Source organism: Salvelinus sp. IW2-2015, unplaced genomic scaffold (genome assembly GCF_002910315.2).
Source record: "Salvelinus sp. IW2-2015 unplaced genomic scaffold, ASM291031v2 Un_scaffold1535, whole genome shotgun sequence".
NCBI lineage: Eukaryota > Metazoa > Chordata > Actinopteri > Salmoniformes > Salmonidae > Salvelinus > Salvelinus sp. IW2-2015.
This window is the reverse complement of record NW_019942970.1, coordinates 171,505-195,068: the sequence shown is the minus strand read 5'-3', so window position 1 is coordinate 195,068 and position 23,564 is coordinate 171,505. Positions and strand designations below refer to the sequence as shown.

The window sequence follows — 23,564 nt, the reverse complement described above, 5'->3', positions numbered from 1 at the left end:
GGTCTAGGATCAGGCAGCTCCTGACTGAAGGGCAAGCTCCGGACTGACGGGCAGCTCACGGCTCAGGCGCCTCTGGACTGAAGGGCGCTCAGGCGCCTCTGGACTGAAAGGGCGGCCTCAAGCGCCTCTGGACTGAATGGCGGCTCAGACGCCTCTGGACTGAAGGGCGACTCAGCGGCTCCTGACTGAAGGGCGACTCAGGCGGCTCCTGACTGAAGGCGACTCAGCAGACGGGCCCAGCTCAGCGGCTCAGGACAGACGGGCGGCCTTCAGGCGGCTCGGAAGACGGGCGGCCTCAGGACAGACGGGCGGCTCAGGCCGGCTCAGGACAGACGGCAGCTCAAGTGCTCAGGACAGAACGGACGGCTCAGGCGGCGCTAGACCAGGAGGGCGGCTCAGGCCTGCCGAGGCGCACTGTAGGCCTGGTGCGTTGTGCCGGAACTGCGTGGTACTGGGATGGGACATGCACCTCAGGGCGAGTGCGGGGAGGAGGAACAGGGCATACTGGACCCTGGAGGCGCACTGTAGGCCTGGTGCGTGCTGCCGGAACTGGTGGTTTTACGGCTGGGAACACGCACCTCAGGGTGAGTGCGGAGAGGAGGAACAAGGCATACTGCGACCCTGGAGGCGCACTGTAGCCTGGTGCGTGGTGCCCGGAAACTGGTGGTGTACCGGGCTGGGAACACGCACCTCAGGGTGAGTGGCGGGGAGGAGGAACCAGGGGCATACCTCTCTATATAAGTTGTCATTTTCCGTTTGGGTTTTGTGGGGTGTTGTTTTCTGTTTAGGTTGTTTCCCTGACAGAACTGTGCGCTTTCGTTTTCTCCTTTTGTCATTTTGTTTGAGTGTTTTTGTGAACATTAAATCATGAACACTTTCCACGCTGTGCTTTGGTCTCATTCCGACGACGAACGTTACAATGCTAGGTAACTGGATGACAGTTATTCAAGTTCTTGCTAGCTAACCAAATGACACCTGCATCTCTAGCTGTGAAAAGCCACCGGGGAAAAAAGTCGCTCCTCCAATGGYATTTCTCCTAGCAGCTAGCTAGCTAACTAACGTTAGGCTCTGTGTTTTTAGCTTGCTACATAAATAGATACGCTAGTCTATTAGCCATGTTATGACTTACTTGTGATCATAGCCCTTGCTAGTTTGATTGTATTGACATTTCAGCCTTAGTTACATTTGTCAGTTTTGTCCAAAATATTCAGTCATTGAAACTAAAACAGTGCTTCCCGAATGGTGGCAGCAAACAATGTACCAGGCCAGCTGTGATTTACAACCTGATAGCAATATTTTTTGGACTACCAAGAAGTGTATTGATGAATTATAATCATGCATTGAACTGCATCCATCTATTCTGGCAACAATGCCTTAGTATACCTCATGGAATGTTGAGTCAAATAGAACCTATTTTTAAAACATTTTATAAAAGTTGGTTTTTGTAGCATAAACTTGGAATTAGATATTTTTAACTGATACGATTGTCTGTTTGTTTCGTATCTGCAAAGTAGTTAAAACACTTGTCATTTGCACTTTAACCCCACTGCTAACCTTGCCTAACCCTAACCTTAAATTAAGACCAAAAAGCACATTTTTGTTTTCATACATTCTTACCAAATTGCCAATTTTGACTTTGTGGCTGCTATCTAGTGGAAACTGCTTCACTGGTCCACTTCAAAGAGTTTGATTTCTAGAGCGCTCCCTATGCAGATGGTCGAAGTCGGTAAGGCATGTGTTTTTAAAAACTATTTTTGGTGAGAGGGACCTTTTTTAAACTTCTGTCAAGCGATTTGTTGTCCTCCATCCGAGTGTCTCTGTTCGATTTGCTTGCTCTGCAATCAATCTTGCATACTACCTAAAATAGACCAATGGAGATGGGACATGGGCGGGATTATGTAAATGATTTATTGCGGTATGATTCAGGTTGGGGAACTTGGGCTTTGTAGCAAATAAATTAACGCCAGATACGTCACGGTTGGATTGAATAACATAAGAGCCAATAGGAAGTCATGTTCCAATTTTATATGTATTTTTTTAGGAGCTCTATTTCATTGCAGCGATCAGTGACTGACCGAGTGAGATTTGCATATGACTGACATTCCAGTGTATATTTGAACCAATCAGCGGTCACGGCGGTGGGATGACAGGTGGCTGCCTTGACCAATGGCGGAGCTTAGATGTAGAGAAAGGGCGGGGCACGGTTGGGCGAGGTTGACACACTGAAAGAGCGTTTACAACAAGAGGGGAGGGGAAAAGAAAGAAAGGGCCAGACGAGGCCAGAGAGGAGAAATTGTTAGGAAGAGAGTTGAGCTAAAGTGAGGAGATGTTATGATACAATAACTTTTCTACTACAAATACCTGCCGAGCTGACGGACAGGAGTGGGCGCGCGCGAAGTGACCTGCTGCAGGCGGAGATCGCACCGGACCTCGAGCGGCTATTTCTATATAAAGCCCACGATTCCACGGATCTGTGTCAGAGCATCTCCGACTGGACTCTCGCTTCGGTTTCCTGCCTTTGAGCTCAATCCTGTCGTTTTCTTTGGTCCAAGGGGAGCAGCAACCAACACAGAACAGTACTGTGGTCTCGCCCCACTTTCTGTCATTGGGGTCCGAGTTATCATCATCGCTGCTGCTCATGACAGCGTTGGAGTGAAATACTTCTGCTAACTATATTTTCAGTCGATTACCTTTTTGAGACGTTGATTAGATACGAGGTAGGGGTGTGTGCGGGAGCCGACTGAGGCCAAGGTGGTGTTTATTTTTTTWAATTAACGTTAGAGGGAGTAGCGCATTGGTGGCTAGCTTGCAAAAAATTTAACCAGCAACTGGAGAGCCAGTGGGATATGGGATAGGTGAATGCACCAGTTTTACGCACACCTGCATATGATCCGCCTTGTGTGGTAGAAAGTTAATTGATGGTGAATACGATTTCACGTTGCTTTACATTTGAATATGAGTTGGTGCCAAAGCAATAGAATATCAATGTTGGATGTTGACAGTAACCATACGGCTAAACAGGCAGGTAGCTAACGGTTTTGGGAGTAAACAAATGCAGGCGTATTCAGACAGGTTTTAGTAAATTTAGCTACCATCTTATAGATCGAGTACTCAGCAGTCATTGTTCCTCAAATAATTTAATTGGTTTCATGGTGTTAAGAAAAACAATAGTAACAGACATTTGTTGTGTAAAGGAAGGGTAGTGACATGAGGACAATAATTGCGTTTCTTTGACTGCTTTCTGTTTCTGTTCTGCGTGTGCAGGGCCAGGGGCGTTACGGAGGGTACGGTGTTATTTGGACTGGTGCACTTGAGGCTCGGCTCTGGTTGCCTTCTCGAGTTGAACCTGTCGGATGTATTTTGAAGTAGCACAGGTTATTTTGACTGACAATTGCAGTGCTACTTGCGTCAATGTAGACTGCAACAAACCCATCTGTGGTGGCCAGCTAACGTAAGATAAACAATTGGTGTTGTCACTTGTCCTCCAAACTTCAGCAAGAACATCCAAAGTAAAAGCATGATGTTGCTGAGCATAGCCTGCTCTGGAGTTTATGGATGGCAAAAAGCTGCTGCTAGCCTGTGTTAATTCAGCTAACTAGTAGTTGTGTGTAACGTTACACACGGTCCGATGCATACGCAATTGATTGATAGATTCAGACAGATACAAATCCCTTCAATAAACAAATCTAGCAGTATGATGAATTTGATAGCTTTGTCATTTTGAGCATTTGCGTAACAACTAGCTAGCCAGATAGCTAATGCACGTAGCTAGCCAGCTTGCTATCCACTGCTAGCAATTTATGTTAGTGTCGTCCAAGCTAGCTGTCAGACATTCTTGGTCGAATACTCCGGAGATCGTTCCTGCACTTAACAATTTACTAGCCTTTCGTACCATTTGTACACTGCTAGACTGAAGCGAGTACGTGTAGAGACAAGTTAAACATGGCCGCGAGGATAGCGTATGTCTCGGACTGATGTGCCAATTTACTCCGTGGATGAGGTTGAGGCCTAGTTAACCTATTCATGACCGCAGYACTCCAGTAATGTAAACAAACAGACGAGGGTGCATCAGGGGTTATTAGATCAAGAGGAACACAGACTTCTTCGATGATATTTAACATATTGTCTCATCTGTATCCTGTTGCAACTTGTGACTATTTGGCAATCCATTTTACATTGTGTTATTCCCCGTATTTCATGTTCTGCACTGGGGAAATGTAATTGTTATCGTCAATGCGCGTGAATAAATAGGCTGCTCACAGAGAATGCGGCATTCTGAAAAGATGAAAGCGTGAGCTGGTCTCATGTTGACGGATACGCCTGGGACTTCATTTTAATCAGAAATCAACATTTACAGATATATCTGTACGCCACCGGATAAATCATAATAGCAGTGCGTCTATTGCAGTGAACGTTGTGCGTGATGACCGCAATCTGAAGATACGCGTCAGATGCAGGCACCATCGAGCACTGTTGCTTTCTTGTTTCATCGATGGTGTTGCCATCCACTATACGATCTTGGATCACTGATGGATGTTTGAACACATGGATTTTTATCTGACATTGTAAAGGGACGTTTTCAAGGACTCTTTTTTTATTTACTCTCGTTTCTGGAAAAACACAATAAAGGACCCTTTTCAACCATGTATTCATCAGAAAGCCCTCAATACCTCCGTCAAGGACTGAGCATGTTTGGTCAGTCATGGTCATTTACTACCTCCGTGTGTTTTTCTTATTTGTCTTCAGCACCATTTTGAGTATTGTAGCATTATGAGTTTACAGTGAAAAATAAATGGTATATACAGGTCTTTCTCATGGCTGATTGATGCTCACATAGATCAGCTACCTGCTGGTGAGTTTCCAGAGGTGTCCCATATGGGGAGCAGCAACAGCCATGAGTATATACCTGAGGCTAATTGGTTAAGCCAGTGAGCCACTGGTTCTGGGAAGATGGGCCTTTGATAGTCACTTCTTGACCATACTAGAAAAGTGTTCATATTGTCATAAATAAACTATTAGCAAGTGTACGGGCTAATACAATATGTTCCCCAAATCTGGAAATAGAATCTTGTTTATATGAAAGTTGAGATTGTTTATCGGAAGTTGAGATTTTATAAAAATATGTTTGAGCTAGCTTACTATGAGGAGTGCATTGTCTGGACATATTGTGAGTCCTAAACATTTATTTTGTATTCTTTTTGCAGTCTGGACCAACGTGGAACCCCGGTCAGTTCCTGTATTTCCCTGGCATTCATTGGTCCCTTTCCTGGCACCAACCCAATCAGATGCCTCTACTCAGTCTGGTGAGGGCCAACAACTAATCAATCACCCCCAAGCTGCCAGTCTGAAAACAGGTAGGTTGTTGGTGAAATTCTACCCAAATCCCAGCAAGATTGCAATTTCTACCATGATTTCAAACACATGAAACATAATGGATTACGTAACACAAACATTGGTATTACCAGATAACTATCAAGAGATTTGAATCATTGTGAAAATACCCCCTTTTCCTGTCTTTCTCAGAGTCTCAGGGGGGTGCAGTGCTGCTACAGGAGGCCAATGAGGACCCCCCCACCCTGGAGAGAGGACCCACAACAAGGCCAACTCCCTCCACAGATGACCTGGCCCCAGAGAGGGAGAGAGAGGCCGAAAGAGAGAGGCCAGACAGTGAGACTGAGAGTGATGTGGATGACCCGTAAGTGTGTGTGTGCGTGCGTGACTGCATGTGGACACTAGGGCTGACCCCAATTAGTCGATTGTTTGGTTGTTAGGCTGTTGGTCGGCTAAGATTTTTTTTAGGTGAGCTGTAGCAAATATATACAGTACCAGTCAAAAGTTTGGACACACCTACTCATTCTGGTGTTTTTCTTTATTTTTACTATTTTCTACATTGTAAGAGAGTGTGCAAAGCTGTCATCAAGGGGAAGGGTGGCTACTTTGAAGAATTTCAAATCTAAAATATATTTAGATTTGTTTAACACTTTTTGGTTACTACGTGATTCCACATGTTATTTCATAGTTTTGATGTCTTCACTATTATTCTAAAATAGTAAAAATAAAGAAAAACCCTTGAATGATAAGGTGTGTCCAAACAGTCCAAGAGGAAGGGGAGTGTGGCTAGGATGCATAATGCACGTCTCTCTCCAGAATGTGCGGTCTCCCGCCAATTTGTACCTGATTACGCATAGAAGTAGGACTACAGGCTACCTTGCCTGTGCTCAAATGTAGGCCAATTTAAGGATCTGATAGTATTTCTTATTGGCTTAACGCACCACCACTAATGAGCTGTGGAGCTTCTCAAAGTAATGTTTTCTTCACTTCAAACAACAAGCAAACAGTCTGTTATTACATCTGTTGAGAATGACAATAGTCCTCAATGTATTTCAAATATCTTTTCAGCTCTCTCCCTTTCGATAACCACTCAGCGTGAAAGGGAAAAATATCATGCTCTAATCCAGTGGAAACGTCCTACCCGACTAGCTCAATGGAGCGGAACTGAGGGCCCAGAATATTAGAAGGGCCCAGAATATTAGAAGGGCCAGGAATATTATGTTATTTTCTACCTGCAGGCTGTTGTTTTTATTTGTTGGCTTTATGTAGGCTATTTTTACATATTTGTAGTACTCGAGACCACATATTGAGTGTTTCGGTCTTCTCTACATGTAGGATACATTTATACTCGGTCTTGACTCTGTCTTGGACAGTGCGGACTCATAATTTCTTACCAGAGTAAAAAACTCAAAATTATCAGCTTCCATTCAGTCAGCACATAGAACCGCTTCTCCAGGCCAAATATATACACTCCTTTCTTGAAACATGAATATCTTGACAGCCTTTTTATCTATTATAGACAGGTTAGTACAGTGGTGAACCTATAGGCCTTCGGTGTGTGACAGGTTAGTACGGTGGTGAACCTATAGGCCTTCGGTGTGTGACAGGTTAGTACGGTGGTGAACCTATAGGCCTTCGGTGTGTGACAGGTTCATGATTCTGAAAGGACAGCAACCCTAATACCAGCGCACTGTCGGAGAGTGCACTTTTTGTAAAACACAAAGGGCCAGTGGTGCAGGGTATACGCAGGTACAGTATAAGATGTATGTTCATTTTTTTTCCAGTGGGCTTTGCGTATACTCACTTCTTAATCCCTACTGATGCATATCAAAGTAGTGTAGTGGAGGTGTACGACAATTATGAAGTACAATAGAGAAATCATTCACAAAGTAGCCTACAGAATCGCAAAGCACGTGAAATATATTCACATGCACGTAGCTTAGTTTCAATGGAATATCATCTGCAGGCAGTAAGAGTGTGCAGCTTTCAGATGGGTTTGGCAGCTCAGAGCTCAGAGAAGAATGACATCGGTAGCTGGTAGGGTAGGAAAGACGTTTCAACGTACGATATCTTCCAGTAAATGTTAACCAAGGCACCAAAGATATGCAAACCAGGTATTTAAAAAGTTTAGTCAAGTGTTGTTTAGTAGGCTATTTGTAATGTGCAACTGTCATCATGCACTATTTGCATCAGGGGCGCAGACATGGATGGGCCTGGGTGGACAGAGGCTCACCCACTGGGGAGCCAGGCCCTGACAGGCCCACCCAATCAGATTGATATGGACTTACATGCTGACCAGACCGGGTGCGTGCGTCCGCATGTGCCATCGCACGCATGTTGATTTTGTCCATCCACAACAGACGTGATCAGGACACGCAGGTTGAATTATCAAAACAAACTCTGAACCAACTATATTAATTTGGTGACAGGTCGAAAAGCATTAAACATTCATGGCAATTTGGCTTGCTGTTGCTAGCTAATTTGTCCTGGGACATAAACATTTGGTTGTTATTTTACCTGAAATGCACAAGGTCCTCTACTCTGACAATTATTCCACGAATAAAAGGGTAAACAGAGTTAGTTTCTAGTAATCTGTCCTCCTTCAGGGTTCTTCTTCTTTGGAGTTTATATGGCAGTTGGCAACCAACTAAGGTGCATTACTGCCACCAACTGGACAGGAGTGTGGACCTCAGATCATCTTTCAATCACCCACGTGGGTATAGGCTCCTAAAAACCAATCAGGAGATAGGAGAGGCGGGACTTGCAGCGCATCAAGCATCACAAATATAACCAAGTTCTATTTTAGCGCCTGACTACGCAGACGCTTGTGAACAGTTTAGATGCAATGATTGAATAACATGTATGTGTACATTTCTTTTAAGTGAGTGGTGTGGTCAGTTAGACCATTTTTGGTATTCTTTCCATATAAAACATTTTGTGATTTTGAGTGAAAATCTGAAAGATCTATAGGAAAAAAAAAAAAAAAACATTGAATAACATCGGATTATTCACACAGGGTGCATTCCTTCTCTGGGCGGCCTGTTTGGGAACTTTTTGGCAAAATTAGAATATACCAACTTCTCCAGGACCACTACATAGGGCCGAAGGAAAGAGCAGTCACAAACAGCATGATTTTAAAGGATAAACAGTCCATAAACTCAGACATGAATGATGGCAGGCCCGTGTGGTAAATGGGATGTTTGGCAGGAGCTGGAGGAGCATGGTCGGGTCAGGTGATTATTTTTTTTTCTTCTGGTTATCTTGATCTGTCATATTTATTCAAACAGTGTGCTTAAAGGGAAAGGGGGATACCTAGTCAGTTGTACAACTGAATGCATTCAACTGAAATGTCTTCCACATTTAACCCAACCCCTCTGAATCAACATCCACGTCAAGTATCAGACAAGCGTAATGCATATAGTTGATTTTATATACACGTTTTAAAATTTAGACCAGTTAATTGGTCGAAAGAACAGACGACTTTCGGGCGGGCAAGATTATTTTGGGGGCAGGGACAGGCCAAGTAGAGTGAGTGGCTCCACGTCCACTGAAGTTTTAGTATACTCCTACATGTAGAGCAGCATGTTATTTGAACAACGAGGTGAGGAACAAAAGCATTCCATCTCTGTGCTTTATTACTAGCCATATGAATGCCTATATGAATATAAGCTAAAGTAATATACAGGGTGGCAGGTAGCCTAGCGGTTAGAGTGTTGGGCCAGTAACCAAAAGGTTGCTGGTTTGAATACCCGAGCCAACAAGGTGAAAGATTTGTCGATGTGCCCTTGAGCAAGGCACTTAACCCTTATTAGCTCCAGGGGCGCACCGTACTACTATGGCTGACCCTGTAAAACAACACAATTTCACTGCACTTATCCTGTGTGTTTGACAATAAAACATAAAAAAATAACTAAAACGAATGGCAGTGGCCAGGCTGCTGCTGTCCATTGACTGTCATGAGCTGTCTGCTGAATCCACTGAAATGTCTCTGGGGAGTGGAGCCTCTTTCCCTGCTCTGTGTGTGTGAAAGAGTGACAGTTTTATCCAAATTTCTCTCCTAAGACCTACACTCGCCAAGAGTTGTTTAAAAAATAAGATTACATATATTTTTTATTTTTTATGTTCCATTTTCGCTACAGAGGTATAATGATGGTGAGTGAGATGTATATGGTTTTGGTCAGAGATATCTGATGTTGTCATGGTTCTGTCTCCACCTGTCTGTCTCTCAGGTTCTTCCCCAGTGTTCTTCCTGAGCCGCCCTTGTCTGTGACTCCTGTGAAGAGACGCACTCAGTCCCTCAGCGCCCTGCCCAAAGATGGGGACAAGATCAGCCCTAACAAGGTAACCTCTCACCTGTCTCTCGCTCACTCTTACCTTGTCATACATTCCGTTCCACATTTAATCACATTGTTAAAAGAGGAACATCCCTGGCAAGGCGCTCTGGCTTTCTCTCACCCTCATCTAATCATTCTTTCCTCCCTCTCAGAGGGAGAAGGACCACATCAGGCGGCCGATGAACGCATTCATGATCTTCAGTAAGCGTCATCGAGCGCTGGTGCACCAGAGGCACCCCAACCAGGACAACCGCACGGTTAGCAAGATCCTGGGCGAGTGGTGGTACGCCCTGGGGCCCAAAGAGAAGCAGAAGTATCATGACCTCGCCTTCCAGGTGTTACACACACACCAATTTAGTGCAATGGTTTAGTCTGACCTGACTAAGCAGCCAAAAAATGAATGTATTTTGTTTGCTCATCCTCTATCTCTCTCTTTCCTTCTTTCTCAGGTGAAGGAGGCCCACTTTAAGGCCCATCCAGACTGGAAGTGGTGCAACAAAGACAGGAAGAAGTCTAGTTCTGATGGCCGAGGGCTCCCGGGGCCGGGGGGCAAAGACATTAGAGAAAGGAGCATGTCTGAGACCACCGGTGAGTCACACACTGTTGCTCAATACACCCAAATAAGAGATAACAGAAAGGAAGAGATGTTCATTTGATTGCCACGGTTTCCTCTGAGCTCTGTCATCACTAAAATATTATAATTGAATATCTATCTAGCTCTCTCTTTCCTCTCGCTATGCACCACTGTCTCACTCTCCCACTTTCTCTCAGAGCCCCATGGTGTGGAGCTGAAAGGGGTGGGGCCTGGCCTGCTGGGTGTGTCTGAGCGGAATCCAGGGGAGGGGCATGTAGGTCAGCTACCCCGCCCCCGAGCCTTCTCCCAGAGTGCCATGCACAGCCTGGAGAGGAGTGAGAAGGGCAACACACAGGCCCTGGCCGAACTGTCACAGGTAAGGCCATGCCGCATAATGTTGTTTTCACCACAGCCACTTTACTCAAATGATAAACAGAGGTTTCTTAGTGTGGTGTGTCAATTTTGACTCGTCCCTCTCATCCATCACCTTGTTGTTTTTATATCTGGCTCCCTCCTCCTCTTCCTCCTCCTCTCTCAGATGTGTGGGGATGGTGGTGGCCAGTTTTCGGGGCGTGCCCAGACCCTGTCCCGTTCTCAGAGGGGGGTCAGTGAGGACATGACCAGTGATGAGGAACGCATGGTCATCTGTGAAGAGGAGGGAGATGATGATGTCATTGGTGAGAAACTAAGCTGCTGTGACATCTCAACAACGCAACAATTATAAGCTTATTTTGGAGTAAGCCCCTGTAAACACATAAAACTCAGGTTATTACACTGCTGGGAAACACAATACTACTGGGAGCTCTTTTCCCATAATGACATCATCTTAATTGGACAGTTTGAGAAATTCAATTCAAAAGACCTTTATTGCCCCCTAAGGGAAATCTGGTAACAGGGAATTCCACACAAATGATTCCCAGACATGCAATATTACATGTACAATATACTGGCAGAGGAAGTTAGAAATGGGTGTTTATGCACATAAACCATTAGTACCCTCATTCCCCTTTCCCCCTACAGAGGACCCGTACCCTGCCAGCTCCATAGACCTGAAGTGTAAGGAGAGAGTGACGGACAGCGACAGTGACAACGCCTCTGGGAACGAGAGTGATCGCAAGGTAAGTCTCTTCCTTTATCAAGGCTAGATTGAGTTAGTTGTCTGACTGATCATGTTGTTGATACAGTACCATTATTTAGAGAAGTGGAAAATGTTTTAGACCTTCTGCTTTTCACCCTGCTACAGACATCTAGTTGTTTCTCTTTCTGTCTCTGCAGCGTGTCTTTGCTCCAGTGATCTGCTCTTCCTCCTCCCAGCCCACCCCCCACGGACGCTCCGTCTCTCTCTCCTCCTACCCTTCCAAACGCTACGACGAGGAGAGAGGGGGGCTCTCAGACCGCAGGAGGAAGAGAGGAATAGAGGGAGGTGGTGATGGAGGAGGAGTGGCATCCCTCTCTCTTTCCCTGTCCTCCTCAGGCCACTCTGTCATCTCCAGCCCCGGAGGCCCATTTCCGTCTGCCCTTGCCCCCCTTGGCCTGTCTCCTGTCCTGGGCTTAGGGGCTGTCAGAGTGGCCTCTACAGTGGTGACCAACGTGGTTCGTCCGGTCGTGAGCACGCCAGTCCCCATCGCTAGTAAACCCCGAGACGGAGCAGCTTCATCCATTCCTCACCCACCAGACAGGAGGTCCCTCCCATTGCAGCAGGCGCAGCTTCTGATTGGCTCCGGAGCAGGAAGCGGAGGGCCTGGCTACTACTCCTCATCGTCACCCAATCCCATAGGTGCAGGGGCGGGTCCAGGGGGGCTAGTGACCAGCTTGGTGTTCCCAGGCCACAGCCAGCCCACCGTCCAGCTCATCAGTCCCTCCCCCAATCCGTCCTCCCACCACCAGCTGCCCCCCACCGCCCCCGTCTCTGTCCCCACACACAACCACACCAACGGCCCCCTGCCCCTCTCCCTGCTCCAGCCCCAGTTCCTCTCCTCGTCATCTCTGGCATCCCCCGGGGGCAAAGCCATCACACAGGTCCAATACATCCTGCCCACCCTATCAGCCAGCTCCAATCCCAAGAGCCCCTCCCCTCAGCTGCACAACCTGCCAAACAGTTTCTTCAACCTGCCCACAGCTCCGCCCACCCACATGTCCATAGCCAATGGGAAGCAGGTGGGGCTGGGCTCGCTGATGGGATACGCCTCCAGCCCAGCTGTGGGAGTGGTCAGCCCGGGAGCCAGAGGTGAGGGGGGGAAGAATGAGAGAATCGTACACCAAAACTCTAATAAATGGAGAACTGTGATACTGTTTTCAAAAAAGGCTTAACCTTATCCATATTTTCTTCTCTCTTTCACCCTTTAGTGCAATCCCAGTCCCCAGTCCTACAGGGCAAGATGCTGCTTCCCATGGCAACAGTGAGGACGGCACCCGCCCCTGCCCAGCAGTTCCCCCTCGTGGCTCCACCTCTTCCTGTCCAGAATGGAGCTCAAGCAGGAAGCAAGGTAAGCAGTGTTAMCATGGTGATGACAGCCAGACCAAGACATTGAGATTTCAGCAGGTTTATTGTGTATCMCAGGGCTGTCAGAGCCCCAACATGACCGTTCTTACTTAGTCTTTGTAATCATAGAATAATCTTTACACTTGTAGTTTCCCAGGTGAATGACTAAATACACATATCTTCTCACTCTTTCTCCATCTCTCTTTCTCTCTGATAGATCTTCCAGATCGCTCCCATGCCTGTTGTCCAATCCCAGCTCCAGCAAGGCAGGGCAGGGCATCCTGGGAGCCCTTTTCCCATTACCATGGGAACGGCCACAGTATTGCACCCGGGTTCTGCCCCATCTCAGACTGTGCTGCTGCCGCCCCAACCAACCAGGTAGGAGGACACAGACCAACTCAATCTAACAGTGCGCTGTTAGCGCTGCTGCCCTACCACAATACATAACACAATGGTTTTGGAAGAAGTGCAGCTCGTGTGTTAGTCATTCTGCGCTGTTGCTGCTGCTGGCCCAGGCTGCCTCTTCCTCTGCAGTGCCTGCTGCCTGCCTGCCGCCCCCTCACTGCCTCTCAGCTCCACCACACAGACACACTCATCTACTGTTCAGTCACCCACTGACCCCCACTGCACCATTCCTCTCTCCTCCTTTCATCCTTGTTCATGTTCTATTTTCCTTTTTTTTCTCTCCTTCACTGCCTGTTTCATCTATCATCTTCTCTCTCCCACTCATACACACTTTCTCTTTCCCTCTTCACCTTAACTTCTCTCTTTTCTCTCTCTCTCCACCACTCCCAGGATCACCTATGTCCAGTCCACGCCAGGAGTCCCCTCTGCTCAGCCTCTGGTCTCCACAACAACAGGCTCCTCCTCCCCGCAGCAGGCCCAGCTCACCCCTGGATCTGCATATGTTCCGTCGCCCCTAGCAACGCTGGGCTTTACAGCCATAGCACCCCCTGGACAGAACCTAGTCCAACCCCTCATCACAGGTCAGTAGAGCTCTGCTACCCGAGCCCGATGGGCCCTGACATTATACATCAGGTTAGGGCCGGGTAGGACCTGTTTTTCATCAATAACTAGGGTACGGGCAGGGCTCTTGTATAACTAAATTGATCACAAACATTTTGAAGCTGAGCCATTTTCTCGTGCTCTGCTGCGAAGTACAGTCATATCTAAGATCATAACATGGTGTCACAAATGCTTCAACCTCGTCCAATATAAAACAGGAGAGATTATTTAACTAACTAATTTAACTATTTAAAATAAGAATGTTCCTTGAGTTTTGTGGAAGTGTAGAGTCTCATGTCTCGTCATTGAGCAGAGCAGCCCAAGCAAAGCCGTTACTATGGATACTCACAGACCCAGAGCCTCCATGAGCAGAGTGCATGCAGAGTGACCAGCGCTTACGGAGCGAGTGACCGACAGAGAGGAGCAGCTAATGGATTTACTAACGGAGTACATTATTTCAGGGCTGGGCAGGGCCGGGCTTTAGATTTGCCAGAAGCAATCAGGCCTGGGTAGAGTAGGGCATAGGTTTGGCTCAGGCATAAAATGCATGCCCGTGCAGGGCTCTACAGGTCAGTGCATCCACTTGAAGGACATCTAGAATAAGATGGCCCCATACTGCGATGGCTGCCGTCTTGCAAGCTCCAACCCAATTTTGCTTGCTTGCTGTACGTGTTTTTCTTATTTTTTCTTATCTGTGTGTTTCAGTTCTACCTTGTTATTTTAGTATTACATTGTTATTGATTACTGCAGTGTTGGGTTTAGAGCTGGCAAGAAATGCATTTCACTGTCCTTGTGCATGTGACATTCAAAACTTAACTATATTGCACGTTTTAAGTTCACGTGGTGAACTGCAACAGTAGCAACAAGAAAACTCCCTCAGTTTTCGAGAACAGGAGCAAAAACCTTTAGTTTAGAGGAAACAGGTTATCATTACTCTGACTGTACGCTTCTGGCTGTACGTCTTCCTGGCCGGTCACTCGGCTGCTGCACTCTGGCCGGTCACTGGCTGTGCACTCTGGCCGTCACTGGCGGCACTCTGGCCGTCCACTGGCTGTGTGCACTCTGGCCGTCACTGCGGCTGTGCACTGCTGGCCGTCACTGGCTGTGCACTCTGGCCGTCACTGGCTGTGCACTCTGGCCGTCACTGGCTGTGCACTCTGGCCGTCACTGGCTGTGCACTCTAGCCTTTGAATGGTGTTAACTCTTTCTCTCGCTCTCTCCAGGTCAGCCTCCCTTTCAGGCTCCAGTCCAGTCCCCTACCTGCCCCTCCCTCCCCTCTGGTCCAGCCTCTGCTTCAGGGGGACAGATAATCACCGCCATCTACCCCCCTACCAGCGTCGCCATTGCAACTGGGGTGGTCTCCATGGCAACCGGGCCACCCAGCATGGTGTATACAGTCTCCAGCTCCTCCAGTTTGTCCACCCACATCCTGCCCAAACACACATTCGCCCCCGCCACCCCCACCACACACACTCACACACACACCCAGCTACAGACAGACAGACAAACAGACAGGCACGCGGGGGAGAGACCCACGGACAGAACGTCTCACTCTCAGTCAGAGAAAGCGGCAGACAGACAAGCGGAGACGCAGCCTGAGCTACAGGCGTACGGACAGACGGAGAGGCAAGCCCAGACCTTCAATAAGAGCAGCAGCTTAGTGGGGCCCCCAAGTGGCTCCTCATTGTCACTGCGGCCCTGCAGCCCCCCCCTGCCCTCTCACACTTCCAGTAAGTCTAAGGCGCCCGCCTTGTTTTTCGAACAAAGATCTAATGCTAAACAAATGCAAGTATATGAGAACTTATAATATACATATTTCAGCAGGCAGCGCACCAGGCACCCCCAAACTCCCCCAGCTCCCGGTGAGAACCCCTCAGAAAATCAAAGCCACAGTTGCCAACATCCCGGTGGGCAGCTACGAGGGAGGAGGCCGAGGAAAGGAGAGGGAGAAGAACCGAGAGAGGGAAAGGGAGAAAGAAAGAGAGAACACTGGGGCCAACAGTCGTTTTTCCTTTGAGCTGGAGCGTCCTGTGGAGTCGACGTCCCCCTCCCAACACACACACACTGCTGAGGAGCCCCCCTCTGACAGACCCCCTGAGGGACACGGCCCTGGGGACAACACTGACACACGCAGCACAGAGGCCAGCAACAAGGAGGTGAGAGAGATGGAGAGATTGACCTGATGGATTTTTAGTTTTTTTTCTCAATAATCAGAGAATGCAAATGAGATCACATTCATAGAAAATAACATACATTTCTGATTTTACACCCTGTGTCCCAAAASTAAACCCTCCCAGCATACTGTMTWATTAAACTTGTTCTCCTCTCTGCCCCATACAGTCYGGGTGGAAGGACTCCGTCCCCTCCTCACCCCTGCCCCCTCCCTTGGGTACAGACCCTGCCCTGCCACCTCCCCAGAGCGACAAAGACGCCCCTCCTCCCAAAAAGGTGAAGGCCCGCCCCCCGCCACTCAAAAGGACCTTTGACTCTGTGGACAAGTGAGTTACCCTGAGTATAGTCACGCCATCTATCAATTTATAAAACATGTTTGTTAGTGAGTATCCCTGAGTCATCCTGACACTTCAAAGGGTTCAGGTACCTTACTCCTGTGTTTCTCTCCTTTCTCTCCCTCCATCCCCCTCTTTCTCCCAGGGTGTTGTCGGGGGTGTATTTTGAGGAGCGTTTTGCTCAGCTACCAGAGTTCAGGCCAGAGGAAGTGCTGCCCTCCCCCACCCTGCAGAGCCTGGCCACCTCCCCCCGCGCCATACTGGGAAGCTACCGCCGCAAGAGGAAGAACTCCACAGGTAGGAGAGAGAGAGAGAAAGGAGGTAGAGAGGACTGATGGAAAGAGGAAGAACTCCACAGGTAGGAGAGAGAGAGAGAGAGAGAGAGAAAGGAGGTAGAGAGGACTGATGGAAAGAGGAAGAACTCCACAGGTAGGAGAGAGAGAAAGGAGGTAGAGAGGACTGAAGGAAAGAGGGAGACAGACAACTGAGATTTACATTTTCTGTTGCAAAACATTTTGCTACGATGTGCCCCACTGAAGTAGAGGCATCTGCTAATCGTCTAATATATATATATATATATATATATATATATATCTCATCCCCTCTTCTGTCCAGACCTGGACTCGTCAACAGAGGACCCCGTGTCTCCTAAGAGGAAGAGCAGAAGGCGCTCCAGCTGCAGCTCGGAGCCAAGCACACCCAAGAGCGCCGCCAAGTGTGAGGGAGATGTCTTCACCTTCGACCGACCAGGTAGTAACACAGACACGCTCACACCCTCATTGTAAGGTTTATTCATGTACAGTGCCTTCAGAGAGTATTCAGACCCCTTGACTTTTTCCACATTTTGTTACATTACAGCTTTATTCTGAAACATTTTTTTTTCAGCACTCTACACACAATACCTCAGAATGACAAAGCGAAAACAGGTTTTCATTTGTTTATTTATATAACTATTCAGACCCTTTGCTTTGATACTTGAAATTTAGCTCAGGTGCATCCTGTTTCCATTGATCATCCTTGAGATGTTTCAACAACTACTTTGGAGTTCACCTGTGGTAAATGTAAATTGATTGGACATGATTTGGAAAGGCACACACCTGTCTATATAAGACCCACTGTTGACAGTGCATGCCAGAGCAAAAACCAAGCCATGAGGTCGAAGGAATTGTCCTTAGAGACAGGATTGTGTTGAGGCATAGATCTGGGGAAGGGTAGCAAAAACATTCTGCAGCATTGAAGGTCACCAAGAACACAGTGGCCTCCATCATTCTGAAATGGAAGAAGTTTGGAACCACCAAGACCAAACTGAACAATTGGGGGAGAAGGGCCTTGGTCAGGGAGGTGACCAAGAACACGATGGTCACTCTGACAGAGCTCCAGAGTTCCTCTTTGGATATGGCAGTTGTCCTTCTGGAAGGTTCTATCTCTGCAGCACTCCACCAATCAGGCCTTTTATGGTAGAGTGGCCAGACGGAAGCCACTCCTCAGTAAAAGGCACATGACAGCCCGCTTGGAGTTTGCCAAAAAGCAGCTAAATACTCTGACAATGACAAACAAGATTCTCTGGTCTGATGAAACCAAGATTGAACTCTTTGGCCTGAATGCCAAGTGTCACGTCTAGAGGAAACCTGGCACCATCCCTACGGTGAAGCGCAGTGGTGGCAACGTCATGCTGTGGGGATGTTTTCAGCGGAAGGGACTGGGAGACTAGTCAGGATCGAGGCAAAGAACAGAGAGATCCTTGATGAAAACCTACTCCAGAGCGCTCAGGACCTCAGCCTGGGGCGAAGGTTCACCTTACAACAACACTAAGCACACAGCCAAGATAACGCAGAAGTGGCTTCAGGACAAGTCTCTGAATGTCCTTGAGTGGCCCAGCCAGAGCCCGGACTTGAACCTGATTGAACATCTCTGGAGAGACCTGAAAATAGCTGTGCAGGCAACGCTCCCCATCCAACTTGTGAGGATAGGAAAACTCCCCAAATACACGTGTGACGAGCTTGTAGCGTCAACACAAGAAGACTCAACGCTCTAATCGCTGCCAAAGTGTTGGTCAACGAAGTGCTGAGTAAAGTGTCTGAATACTTATGTAAATTGCTATTTAAATTGGCAAACATTCTAAAAAACTGTTTTTGCTTTGGCATTATAGAGTATTCTGTTGTAGATTGATGATTTTAGAATAAGGCTGTAATGTAACAAAACTGGAAAAAGTCAAGTCTGAATCCGCCTGTAATTAATAAAACTGCTCTTCCCAAGTCCTAAATATATGTTCCATGTTACACAAATGTTTTATATAAAAGACTAACCAGAGTGTGTGTCTGTCAGCCCCCCGTCTGTGTGTCCCCCTCCAGGGACAGGTGCTGACGGAGAGGACATCCTGGGGGAGCTGGAGTTTGACAAGGTGCCCTACTCCTCTCTGAGACGCACCCTGGACCAGAGACGAGCCTCGTCATGCAGCTCTTCCAGGAGCATGGCTTCTTCCCATCAGTCAGTACAGACACACAACACACATTCATATAGATTTTTATATACAGTACCAGTCAAAGGTTTGGACACACCTACTCATTCAAGGGTTTTCTTTATTTTTACTATTTTCTACATTGTAGAAATAATAGTGAAGACATCAAAACTATGAAATAACATATGGAATCATAGTAGTAACCAAAAAAGGTGTTAACAAATCAAAATAGATACTTCAAATAGACCCTTTGCCTTGATGACAGCTTTGCGCACTCTTGACATTCTCTCAACCAGCTTCACCTGGAATGCTTTCACATCTGAAGGAGTTCCCACATATGCTGAGCACTTGTTGGCTGTTTTTCCTTCACTCTGCGGTCCAACTCATCCCAAACCATCTCAATTGGGTTGAGGTTGGGTGATTGTGGAGGCCAGGTCATCTGATGCAGCACTCCATCACTCTCCTTCTTGGTCAAATAGCTCTTACACAGCCTGGAGGTGTGTTGGGTCATTGTCCTGTTGAAAAACAAATGATAGTCCCACTAAGTGCAAACCAGAATGGATGGCGTATCGCTGCAGAATGCTGTGGTAGCCATGCTGGTTAATTGTGCCTTGAATTCTAAATAGGTCACTGACAGTGTCACCAGCAAAGCACCATCACACCTCCATGCTTCACGGTGGGAACCACGCATGCGGAGATCCTCCATTCACCTACTCTGCGTCTCACAAAGAGAGTGGTTGGAACCAAAAATCTCAAATTTGGACTCATCAGACCAAAGGACAGATTTCCACTGGTCTAATGTCCATTGCTTGTGTTTCTTGGCTCAAGCAAGTCTCTTATTATTGGTGTCCTTTAGTAGTGGTTTCTCTGCAGCAACTCGACCATGAAGGCCTGATTCACGCCGTCTCGTCTGAAAAGTTGAGGTTGAGATGTGTCCGTTACTTCAACTCTGAAGCATTTATTTGGGCTTTAATTTCAGAGGCTGGTAACTCTAAGGAACTTATCCTCTGCAGCAGAGGTAACTCTGTGTCTTTCATTCCTGTGGCGGTCCTCATGAGAGCCGGTTTCATCATAGCGCTTGATGGTTTTAGCGACTGCACTTGAAGAAACTTGAAAAGTTCTTGAAATTTTCTGGATTGACTGACCTTCATGTCTTAAGGAATGATGGACTGTCATTTCTCTTTGCTTATTTGAGCTGTTCTTACTATAATATGGACTTAGCCCTATTTGGTAAAAATCCCATCTTCTGTATACCACTCCTACACATTTTTGGTTAATACATGATTCCATATGTGTTATTTCATAGTTTTGATGTCTTCACTACTCTACAATGTAGAAAATAGTCCAAATAAAGATAAACCCTGTAATGAGTAGGTGTCCAAACTTTTGACTGGTATTGTACATAGGCCTACTCTCACTCTCATTTACAGTGTACACATGTGCACACACAAAGTCCTCCCCACCCAGCAAAATTGTTTTTCTCTACATTCCTAGTCAATCAAAAATAATCATCACTTCCTCTCTGTCTTCCTCCTTCTCCTGTCTGCTCTCCAGCCCAGGCCACGGCAGCCTTCCAGGCACGCTACTCAGACATCTTCCCCACCAAGGTGTGTCTGCAGCTGAAGATCAGGGAGGTCCGACAGAAGATCATGCAGACTGCCGTCCCCTCTGAGACCAACGAGGCCTCCTCGCTCCCCGGACCGTCTGGCACCCAATCAGGGGAAGGGACAGGAGGAGGGGCGGAGCCATTGGGAGAGGAGGCGGATCGAGAGAGGGAGGGTAGTCCAGAGGAGCCGAGGGATTCGCAGGAGTCATCTAGATGAAGGATGCCGACAGGCTGGATTGACCAACCAGCGATGGACCAGTTCCCCAAATCCCGCCTCTTAATTTTGTTGAAGCTACACCCCTCTGTCTCTGTGTGTATCTGGACCTGTCTCTCTCTCTTTCTCCAGAGAGCCAGGTCAGAAAGACCAAGAGGATGTGTGTTTGCAAAATGTGTCAGAGATGGAATTGTTTAAAATGTAAAAGGGGATAAAAAAAAAAAGGGTAATTCCCCCTCTCCAAAAAATGACATTTTAAAATGCCAGTGACACACACACACACACACACAGCTGATGAACCCCAAACTCCAATACTCACACTTGAATTAGCACTTTGTTAGTAATATTAATATTATCCCTGTAAGCTTCCATTGATGCCAGTGGACTATACAATAACAACTCTCTAGCTGTTACCCATTGCCTTGGAGCAGGGCCCATCTTTCAGACTGAATAGCATATCACTTAGTGGGACTGCTTGAGGTAATTTATCTCACTCTAACAGGACTGACTTTGTTGTTTTTAAAAATGGAGGGCTTGGGACGCAAGATCAGTTAATTGGCTGCTGAAGAGTGTCTGGCTCAAGTCTCCCATTGGCTCATTTGTTTCTGCTGGACATTAGGGGGCTGGGTCCCCACTGGCTTGAGATGATGCCATTGGATGGAGAGCCCGCACTACCCTGGTGAGGGATCAGAAGGATCCTTGTTTTGTTCAATTTTTCTCTACTTTAATCCATAAAAGCATAACTTCAGGACAGGTCTGCGAGGGGGACAGGAGAGAGTTTAGGACCTCGCCCTCACTTCCCATGATTGGCTACAGAAGATGCCAGTAAAGCGTGCACCAAGCGTTCCTGCTTGTTTGATTCGCTCGCCATGAGGGAAGGAGGCGGGGAGAAGGAGTCAATGGGCACATCATGGCTTTACATTTCTCACTGTCACTTCAACCATGTTTTATATATTTGTAAACTTTAGTTGGGAACCCAGAGCACGTCAGGCTGACATTCCTATTACTTTTAATGCCAAGCAGTTTTATTATCTAACTTTCTTTTTTAAAGACATCAAACTTGTCTTTTTTTATCAAACACATGTAACTTTGCAGTTCATTATGTTATTATTGTATTACTGTTACTAATATTACTCTTCTCATTGTTAGAGTGGACCTCATCCTTGCTATGGGCTGGTATCAATGCCATTATTCTCTCGCAACCTGTTTTCTTATTTGAGAGGAAATGGGATGGTCCTCACCTGTGTGAGAGATGGTCCTCACCTGTGTGAGAGATGGTCCTCACCTGTGTGAGAGATGGTCCTCACCTGTGTGAGAGATGGTCCTCACCTGTGCCTCTTTCCCTCTCTTTGTCTTCCCTTTCAACACCCTCACTTCGCCCCAGCAAGGACCTGGGGTGACAAATATTTTTATTCATTTCAATGAGGGATAACAAAGAGAAGAGGGTTGACATTTGTATTCATTTAAGTGTAATAAGTATGTTTTTGGACAACCCTGTATACCGCTCGCTCTCACTCCCCTGCTTGTAAGTTTGATTCTATAGCTTCCTCCTTCCTCCCTCTTTTCCTTCCGTTCATCCTCCCTTACTGTTCTCTCCAGGCAATTTTTGGGGTGGGAGGAGATAAGCCTGGAGGGGGCAGGGCAGTATAAAGAGTGGTAGGGTATAATATTGGTTGTCTTTGTGCAAGACTTGGTTGTGTTGTACATATTATTTACTGTAGAGTCAGGAGACTCGCTATAATATTGATAAGGAAAAATGTGCAACTGACTTGTATTGACTTTTAAAAGACGCCATTACACAAGGTGAAACTCCAAAAATGTACAAATGAATAATAAATATKAATATTAACATTTCTTTACTCCTTGTTTTACTGATACAGTATGCAATATATATACATTTATGAATAATTTAAGTATCTATCTTTCAGTATAGATGTTCAAGTTACCTTTTTTCACTAGTTTTGAATGTACCACACAGCTGAACCATTAGTTATTGATTAGTTATTATTGTCCAACTACACTGAACAAAAATATAAATGCAACATGTAAAGTGTTTGTTACATGAGCTGAAATAAAAGATCCCAGAAATGTTCCATATGCACAAAAAGCTTAGATTAATCTCATTTTGTGCACAAATTTGTTTACATTTCCCCTCTGCCAAGATAATCCATCTACCTGACAGGTGTGGCATATCAAAAGCTGATTAAACACCATGATCATTACACAGGTGCAGCTTGAGCTGGGGACAAAAGTCCACTCTAAAATGTGCAGTTGTCACACAACACAATGCCACAGATGTCTCAAGTTGAGGGAGAGCGCAATTGACATGCTGACTGCACGAATGTCCACCAGAGCTGTTGCCTGAGAATTGAATATTCATTTCTCTACCATAAGCCACCTCCAATGTTGTTTTAGTGAATTTGGCAGTACGACTAACCGACCTCACAACCACAGACCACGTGTAACCACGCCATCCCAGGACCTCCACATCTGGCATCTTCACCTGAGGGATCGTCTGAGACCAGCCACCCGGATAGCTGATGAAACAAAAGTATCTCTGTCTGTAATAAAGCCCTTTTGTGTGGAAAAATGCATTCTGATTAGCTGGGGATGGTTCCCCAGTTGGTGGGCCTATGTCCTACCAGGCCCACCCATGGCTGCGCCACTCCCCAGTCATGTGAAATCCATAGATTAGGGCCTAATTAATAMATTTTAATTGACTGATTTCTTTATATGAACTGTAACTCTGTAAAATTGTTGCATGTTGCAATTATATTTTTGTTCACTATATAACCACTACCATTCAAAAGTTTGGGGTCACTTAGAAATGTTTTTGAAAGAAAAGCAAATTTTTTGTACATTAGAATAACAAATTGATAAGAAATACAATGTAGACATGGTTAATGTTGTAAATGACTATCGTAGCTGGAAACAGATTTTTTGAGATCTTCAGTTTCTTGGCAATGTCTCACATGGAATCACCTTCATTAACAAGAATAGACTGACAGGTTTCAGACGAAAGAACTTTGTTTCTGGCCATTTTGAGCCTGTAA

The 23,564-nt window shown here is 46.4% G+C and overlaps 1 protein-coding gene across 1 annotated transcript; it reads left to right on the top strand.

The window, feature by feature from the left end:
- The first annotated feature begins 2,242 nt into the window (after window positions 1–2,242).
- Window positions 2,243–22,362, top strand: cicb (capicua transcriptional repressor b). Its single transcript, XM_070439275.1, is given in 21 exon segments — window positions 2,243–4,695; window positions 5,205–5,354; window positions 5,524–5,695; window positions 9,561–9,672; window positions 9,818–10,000; window positions 10,115–10,253; window positions 10,437–10,615; window positions 10,778–10,916; window positions 11,260–11,357; window positions 11,515–12,466; window positions 12,586–12,725; window positions 12,939–13,099; window positions 13,517–13,707; window positions 14,950–15,456; window positions 15,551–15,882; window positions 16,067–16,224; window positions 16,379–16,530; window positions 16,849–16,983; window positions 18,591–18,674; window positions 18,677–18,724; window positions 20,246–22,362. Coding segments are annotated over 21 exon segments (4,353 nt in total). The 5' UTR covers window positions 2,243–4,643; the 3' UTR covers window positions 20,515–22,362.
- The last annotated feature ends 1,202 nt before the right edge of the window (window positions 22,363–23,564 follow it).